The sequence below is a fragment of the Barbus barbus genome, assembly GCF_936440315.1.
Source record: "Barbus barbus genome assembly, chromosome: 24".
NCBI lineage: Eukaryota > Metazoa > Chordata > Actinopteri > Cypriniformes > Cyprinidae > Barbus > Barbus barbus.
Window position 1 is genome coordinate 17,901,507 of NC_136752.1, and position 8,864 is coordinate 17,910,370.

The following is an 8,864-nucleotide window of genomic DNA, read 5'->3' on the forward strand; positions in this document are numbered from 1 at the left end:
GAACTAGATATATTTCCATCTTGAAAGTTATGTTCCAATGTACATTAGGTAACATGTCGCAAGAGTGTTACATTTGCAGTGCATTTATGTTGTTTCCTATCAAAGAGACCTGCAGGAAAGGGCACGTTGCGTAAGTGCCACTTACTAGAACAGGTAGCTTAGAAAACAAGTCAAGTGTTAAAGTCTGACTGTGCCTAAAGCAATAAAGAGGTGTCTAGTATTAAGCTAAAATGAAACCTCGTGCACAATGTTAATACCAGCAACAAAATTTGTGACCAAAATGATAATCAAAGAAGGTTGTCAACAGCAAGATATTAGTAAACAAAAATGGTTTCATATATCAACTCAGTCAAAAATGCTATTGGGTTCTTCACCTAAACATATACTATTCATATGAGATTAATAACGTGAATGTTTTTAATAGTCAGAATGTCTAAAAATAGACAATAAATAACTAAATAAAGGTTTCACAACTTTTAACGCACCCAATGGCTTAAATAAACAAAATGTAACATTTTTACCAAGATAAAAAAAACTGACACTACTAGTGCAGAGCAAATGCACATTGGTACTGCATAATTAGTAGGTTAAGGTACAGTAAGAATTGTAAGAATTACAGGAGTGAGGGTGTATTTTTATGACATTGATTTTTTTATCTAATTTCTCTCCTGGTTCTTTTCTGTGATTAGAGCAAATTGTGGAGAGCTCAGTCTGACAGCCACACAGAATTCTGACAGCATCTACAACAGCCAGCACTCTTGGGAAGAGCTCTAAGCCCTTCGCTCCCACTACTTGCTCTAAAACACATTTATTTCAAGTGCACTAAAAATTCCCCATTGCATTGTTCAACCTAAGTTCCCGAGCAGAGGATACTCCACTTCAGTCTGGGTCTGAGCACTCAAGTCTTCTACATGTCCATTTCCAATAGTCTGAGGCAGATAATAACACCATTCACATTTGCTCGCTGATATATCAGAAATGTCTTCTACCATATGCATGAAAATCCAGCAAGGTTATTTGACTTTCCTTGCTCGGGCAGTAAATGCTGCACAGACTTCTGGCCAGAATCAGCCGCTGCAGGTAAGAGATGCCCTTTCCGTTCTTTTCCATTTTAGGTTAATATTAACATTTCCACAAAGAGAAGCAGCTTAATTCTGCAAATTCAGCTATATCACTGCCACAATGACATTAGACGGGATTCAGGGGCACGCGGCCACAGTCACGGGAGGGTTAACGTCACAATCAGACGCAGATTAGCAGGAGGACGTGAGGAGCCCTTGGCAATCCAGCCCTGCTCTTCAACAGGCTTTGCTGATTACTTACTGCAAGGTGCAATTATCCTCGCCGTTACCGTGGCAAAAATCAGCCTCTCCCACAAAAGCACAACACTGATGAAGAGAAAGACAAAAACATGAAACAAGGGCACAGATTGAAGCAATAATAATGAACACGAGGAGACGTGGAATGACATTCAACTATGGCATTTAAATAAATTTATTGGCTCAGAAAGCAATGGCAGATTACACCTCATAGAGCAGGCGGCAAGCACGAGCCATTTGTTTTGACTAGTTCATGAATAATTACAGCACCTCAAATCAAGTTTTTTTTATTATTATTTATTTATGAAACCGTAATACTGTAATCACTGGAAAGTCTCTTTTTAAACCTCTACATTTTACAAAGAAGATGAACAGTATATGTAAACAGTACTTTTTGTTTGTAATCGTAATGCTCCTTTTTAAAATGTGCACATAATTAAAAACACAATTCATTAAATTTTAGATGAGAGAATATATGGAGTAACGTCTAACGACACAATAAAAGAGATCTAGGAAGGGAACACCATCCCAGCCTCGTCTCTCTCAAAAGTGACCTTATACGTAAGAACTAGAAACAACATCAAAAGCCATGTTTTTCGTCATGTCCATAAACCAATAGCGATAGATTTCTACAAAACAAAACAAAAACAGTGCAAAGAAATTCAACTCAGGAAGCTAAGAACAAAAATAGAAGAGATTAGAGAGAATGAATTAAAAAAAAAAATTCACATTCCCACAGTAATTTAATATTTACCTTTAAAATAATCATTTAGGTATTTAGAAATGATAGAGGATTGAGAATGCTGGAAAAATGAATACCAAACCAGAGGGGAGCGATAAATAGCAGTCATGTTTTCTGCGGTCAGGGAGTTTGATGCTCTTGTTTCACCCTCCTGACTGAGGCAGCGAAACCTGGAAATGAAACTAATAATTTCCCGTCGTTCTTCACGTTGTGCAGGTCATCCCTGTTTACAGGGAGTTTCGGCCGAGGCAAAATGTTTGGCATTCTTGGTGTGTCGTTCTCTGCTGGTATCGGGAGGCACTTTCTGAGACACTTCGAGTGATTCCTAGAACAGAATCGATTATGGCTGCTCACTGTTCGCAAACTCAAATCAAAGTAACCTCCGGATCCTTTGTGCACATCAAGTTTCCAGAAATTGACTCCATTTTCATTACACTGAGAAACCAGCTAGTGTTTCCTGCACAGTATAAACAGGCCCTTCAAACCAGAAAATGGAGAGCTATACAATATACATTACTTGGGTCAGTGATAAAAGTAGGGAAGGATGTTTGGTCTTTGATGACTGAACTTTTTGATCTGGGAATGCCACTATGTTCAACCAAGGACTGATGAACTGACAACAAGAGCAAAGTGCTATAACCTGGTGTGAGATTACAGGGCAGTTGTTCAATATTATTGATCCTAGACAATGAACCAAGCTCTTAACTAAGCCCGTCCCTCTGGTTCCACACTCGTTGCGTGATGATGGCCACGGCGGCACCAGAGAAATGACTCCGTGTGAGTGCATTCTTTCTGAAGCTAGTTCCTGTGAGCAGCCCCTTACATTTTTCATGAGAACTCATGACTCCGGTTATGCCTCTGAAAAGGCTCCTAGTTTTTTTTCCTCCTTCCTTTTTTCTCCTTTTCTCCGAAAGGAACCTCCTCTCATCCCTGATATTGAATCCAATACCCGTGTGTCTGCTTTTTATAGCATTATCTCTCGTTTGAATGGAAGGTTTCCATCACTATGGTGTGTATAGGCAACGTGGAAACAAACTAAAATAGATTAGAGCTGAAGTCAAGTGAGACGATCACTTATAACCACTAGATGGCACTAAAGCAACACAATAGCAGACTAGGGCACCACAACTCCACAACAACAAAAAAATACTGCAGTTCAGGCAGAACTCTACTAGAAATAAAAATAATACCAAAAATAAAAACAGAGTCCAAATGAAGTGACATCCCCTTTTGAAATAAACACTATTCACATATGTCCGTTATACTGCACGCATAGAGAATCAATAATTGATTACTCAAAACATAAACAGAATAAATAACTGAACTGTTCCCAAAATAAGACTTGTCCTTAAATTCCAGACTTGTAGGATCTTCAGTGTTCGTACCACAGACTTGAGATGTATTTTGAGGCAGGATATCGCCAAAGTCATTATGTATGCACAAGTCCGGTCTTTAGGACAAGGGTTTAGACTCCCTGCTATTGCTTCAATTGATGTTGATGAAACATCACAACACAACACAAGTTTTGACTTCATCATGAGCAAATCACTTCATGCCGCCTCAAAAATAAAAAAAGGTGTTCCTTCTTTTGAAACAAATGATGGAACATGAAGTTTGTAGATTGGTTTCGCCAGAACATGCGTACAGGCTTCCTACAGTTTGGGAAAAAAAGCACAAACTCCAAAACCACAATGACGCCACAAAATGTTCGACTGGATGCTGAGATATGGTCGTGTAGCAGAGGAGTCTTCTACTCTGGCTCTGAGGCAGGGGGTCTTCATGGGTCAGGACTGTAGCACTGTCCAAACGACTGGAACCAAATGTCAGGTCGTAAGTAGGGCACAGGAGGGACAAGAGTGGAAGAGCCTGGAAGGCAGAGGCTAGCATCACGGCCAGTAACTAGTTACTCCTGTGGGCACTTCTAATGATGTCCCGGGGGATCTAGAGAAGAGAACTCATCACAGGAAAGGGCTGAAGATTTGTATTTTTACTTTGAGCCATGTCAGAGTTGGTCATTATCACCACAGTCTGTAGAGGAATGCTAATGTGAACATCAAATTATGCTGAATTGTGAATGGACAGTTCTCAATCCGGTCTCACATGGGAGTAAAAGTCTCTCCCACATCTGTCTGGTCCTTGAGAAGTCTACTGATTTTGCCTGTCTTCAGCAGATGGCTCAGTTCAGATCAATGGTGTTAAAGACCCACTCCGTGAACTTCTTGAGCTTGGCAGCGGAGCTTTGAGACTCTTCTTGCAGCCTCTGATTGTCCTCCCAAAGCCTCTTGACTTGTGCCTGCAGTTTCAATTTCTCTTCCCTTTCCTGAAGAACAAACAGGAAAAACAGAGTGAGAGAATGATAAATATGAGGTTGAATACACTAACTGAGCTTAGGGTCACACTAGGGTTGTATAACTCAAAGAGGAACTCCTCACTTTCTTCAAGTCCTCCTGCAACATCTTCACCAAAGCTTCCAGCTGAGAAACCTTCCCACTGTAGCTTGAAGGCCCCTCACTAACAGAAGAACCAGAGTTAGGACAAAATGGATGATGTGCTAAAAACTACAACATAACTAAGAAACCACAAACAAATTACACATTGGATGGTGGATGTACCTGGGGGAGAGTCTAGTGTGTGGCACTGGCTGCAGCTCTAGATGCTGAGGACTCAGTGAAGTCTCTCCTCTCTGACTGATGTCTTGAGAACTTAACATAAACCCTCTCTGCACTGAGAGGGGAATGGAAGAACAGTGTGATGGAGTTGAGAGAAAGATGATGATGATGTGATGACAAGCAGAGCATTAATTTAACTGTGAAGGCAGCATTAGGCAAATGATAAAGCAGCACCTCGAGCTGAACACAGACGCACATTCCAAGACATAATTTCACATCTGTCCATCAGTGCAAGTCCTCAGGGGACATTGCCATTAATATTACAGCAGTTCACTCATCATTCTAAATCCTTAAGTTTCAGCAAATCATGATATGACCAAATAGATTAATCCTTAACCTCATAAGCCTAAATAACTGTAAAGTTTAAGACACATCAAGTTCTTGATCAGTAATGGGTGTTTCTTTAACTATGGACACTTTTGGCTATGTGATCCGTTATTAAACTCCTTTAAAACACTTTTCACACTCACATTAGGTTGTTTAATTTTACAGTCCCAGGAAAAAAATTTTTTTTATGAACATTCCCATCAGAAGCACATTCCCTCTAAAAGTTAACTTATGGGTGGCGTTTAATAATATTTTGTGGTGGTAATGACAGTGATGGCAACTTTTACATCTTTGGAATAAAATGGTCCGTAAGTTACATATTGTAACTTTAAAGGGATAGCCATTAATTACTCACCCTCATGTCGTTCCAAATGCATAAGACCTTCATTCATCTTCAGAACACAACTTAAGATATTTTTGATGAAATCTGAGAGCTTTCTGACCCTGTTTAGACAGCAACGCAACTACCACGTTCAAAGCCCAGAAAGATCATCTTAAGGACATCTTTAAAATCAGTCAGTCTCTGCCACCATTTACAAGAGTTTACAAGCAGAGGAATGCACACGCGTACAATCTGGTACTTGGTGGTGGAGACTGACCCGGAAGAGAAGAAATCTTTAAATAAAGTTATTTTTGTTTTCTTTGTGCAAAAATTCTTGTAGCTTCATAGCATTACGGTTGGACCACTGATGACACATGGACTGTTTTAAGAATGTCCTTACTATCTTTCTGGGCTTTGAACGTGTCAGTTGTGTTGCTGGAGGGTGAGAAAGCTCTCGGATTTCATCAAATATATCTTAATTTGTGTTCCGAAGATGAAAAATGGTCTTACGGGTCGGAACGACATGAGGGTGAGCAATTAATGACAGAATTTTCATTTTTGTGTGAACTATCCCTTTAACAATCAAACTCTGGCATATAAAAGTGCTCATAGTTAAAGAAACACAGTTTTAATTGAACAAAAACAACTCTCCCTCCTATGAAAGATGGACAGGTGGATTGTGCAAAGCTGTGACATAGCTGAGGAGGAGAGATAAAGAGAAGAGAAAGGGACTCACTGCGCTGTGGTTTTCTTTCACCCTCGAAAGCATTGGCAACATCTACGAGGTGGGTCCAGTCCAGGCCGCTGTCTGTGTCTGTGTCCGGGAGGGGCATGAGACCCAGTTCAGGAGGAGGTGGCCTCTGTCGCTCGTGCAGGTCTGCTAGAGAGGTGTCAGACGCTGAGAGGTCACCTAACACATAGCCAATGAGAAAACATGAGGTGGTGTGTGTGTATATGTGTGATTATTATGCGCTTTTGCCCAGTTAGAGCTTGTGGAGTGTGGAACTTACACAACACAAAGGGCAAATATAGGGAAGCACTAACTTTAATTAATGGAACTACATTGCAATGTACTTTTTTTCACAAGAGTTTGTTCGAGATCAAACAATAATTGGTGGAGCTCCTGGAGTCATGTCTCAGACCCCCTGTTGATGACTCCAGGCTTAATAGATTTGTTCAGGGTTCCCACTCCCACTCTAAGCCAAATGTCAAATTCCCTGACTTTTCCCTGACTAAAAAGCTGAATTTCCATGACCTATAATGAACAGAAAAACAGGCCGCTGTTGTGCTGAGCACTTTTTTTGATTTTACCCGTTACCTAGCCTAACTAGCATAAAGTTCAAACAAATTGCAAGTAATAGCAAAATTAAATATATAGCACAAAGATAGAAATGAAATTCAAGGTAGGTACAGAAATAGTAAAAGTAAAAACAGAATGGTGTGACTTTAGCTTTGTGAAATTATGCTACGTGAATGAAACAAACAGCGGACTGAATGAGACGCAATTTCACTCTGATACCTTTATGGAACAGTGATACAGCGTTTCCTTGGTTACTGATGTAAACCAGCAGCGCTGTGCGTATGAACACTCATTTAATGTGAGGTAAGATGAAAAGAAAACGCCATGTAAACTTTTCTGAAAACAGCCAGTTCTCCTCAGAAACACATTAATATAAAATGCAATAGGATTCCTATATTTTGCGCATCGTGAACAGTGTCTCTGGCCTCTGTTAAAGGCCGTTTACAGACTAATTATAATAATAACTGAATATTTACATACAAATGGCATTTGGGAAAATGATTGCAGTGCTGTTTGCACGGAACAGAAGATGCTCCAATAATAAAAAAAAAAAAATTGCCGGTCGAACGGATGCATGTACTCCACTGTAAAAATTAAATATAGATTAATCATTGTTAAAGCTACAAAGTTACTTGCCAAGATGGGTATTTTTATACTTTTGTATGCATTTGCCCATTCAGGCACAAGAAAGACGCAGAGAGAGATGTTGTGCGTGTCAGAGGCTGTTTGTGCGCGCTGTTTACACAGAACACAGCGCGTGAGTAGCCTACTGAATGGAGTCGACAAACAAAAATCCCTGATATTCCATGACTTGGACAAAAAAAATATAAAATTCCCTGACTTTCAATGTTTGGAATAAACCTTTTAAAATTCCATGATATTCCAGAAATTCCATGACCCGTGGGAACCCTGTTTGTTCTATGATATTTTGCATTTTCAGGACATCTCTATAGATTGTGCTAGACTGTAACAGCACTCTGACCCAATCATGACTGGTTTTCTCACCATGCATCTTGATGCCCATTTTGTAGGAAGGTCTGCGCAGTGGGGCACCACGGGTGGTGGGAGATCGTGGAAGGGTAGAGCAGCTGAAAAGCACATCGCTGGCCAGAGCCTGCTCCAGAATCGAATCTCCCAGAGACGGCAGCCGCTGACCCCGGTATATGCTCTCATCTGACAGGGTGCGATGCAGAGAATGCCGCCCTGAGCTCGCTGGACCTGAGGAGGACTGCAGGGAAGAGTAGAGAAGGGATATATGATTGATGTCACTGACCCTCCACTACCATTCACACCAAGAACAATAACTATAATGATAACTATGTTAGCATCCATACTGATGTACATAACATTCGGTTATCTTCCTTGGTGTGAACAGGCCTTAATCCTTATTTTTGATCATTTAATTTTTCTAATAAAATGTACAGTTAAAATGTGATTTAAAAAAAATTTGTTTGTAGACTGTAAATTTAGCCAAAATTGTAAATAGATCTATAAGACTATAAAACAGTAAGAAGAATCAAAATAGAAATAACAACGATAATCACCATCATTACGGTTTATTTCACAGTAAATTTTTTTTTATAAACGCTTAAATACTGTAAACTCAAAGCAGTCCTTTCAATTTATTAATTTATTAAGTTATATCATGACTTTAATTTTATTTTGATGAATCGTTCATCCCTAATACCAGGTGTAAACATGATGTGATTGGCCAACCTTACTCAAAAATGGAGCACACTGGCATAGTACTAGAGTTCTTTTAGTTGACGTACCTTGTTCTTGTGGTGCTTCGATGGTGGACTTTCTGGCGTAACAAGTTTCTTCAGATCTTCTTCCACTGTAGACTTGCACATGGCTTGAGGAGAGTGCACATCCCTAAGAGAGGGCCTGGACTGAGAGGACCCGGGGTCTGCTCCCTCACCCTGTGGTCTTCTGAATTAAAATATTAAATCTGTTCATTTTAAGCCAATAATTTCCATATTTACAGGATGAATATTGCAGAGATTTCATTTCACTGTTATTACTCTTCTTCTCCAGAAGGGGGCAGTCAAGTATTTGGTAAAAAAACAAAAATACAAGAGCCACTAAGGAACACAAAAGCTAAAATCATTTTTTTACGAAAAGATAACACATTTATTGCTGCTGAAAAGGAAAGTCAGAGAGAGCAAAAACAACTAGATCAAAC

General features: G+C 39.8%; 1 protein-coding gene across 1 annotated transcript in view; it reads right to left on the bottom strand.

Annotated features, from left to right (window-relative positions):
- Positions 1–1,466: 1,466 nt before the first annotated feature.
- Positions 1,467–8,864, bottom strand: part of LOC306844365 (signal-induced proliferation-associated 1-like protein 1) — a 100,225-nt gene continuing 92,827 nt past the window's right edge. The window contains exons 16-21 of the mRNA XM_079376448.1: positions 8,452–8,611; positions 7,685–7,907; positions 6,116–6,289; positions 4,674–4,785; positions 4,494–4,572; positions 1,467–4,381 (exon numbers count right to left, since the gene is read on the bottom strand). Coding sequence (XP_079232574.1) covers positions 4,238–4,381; positions 4,494–4,572; positions 4,674–4,785; positions 6,116–6,289; positions 7,685–7,907; positions 8,452–8,611 — 892 coding nt within the window. The 3' untranslated portion in view covers positions 1,467–4,237. The remainder of the gene's footprint in view (positions 4,382–4,493; positions 4,573–4,673; positions 4,786–6,115; positions 6,290–7,684; positions 7,908–8,451; positions 8,612–8,864) is intronic.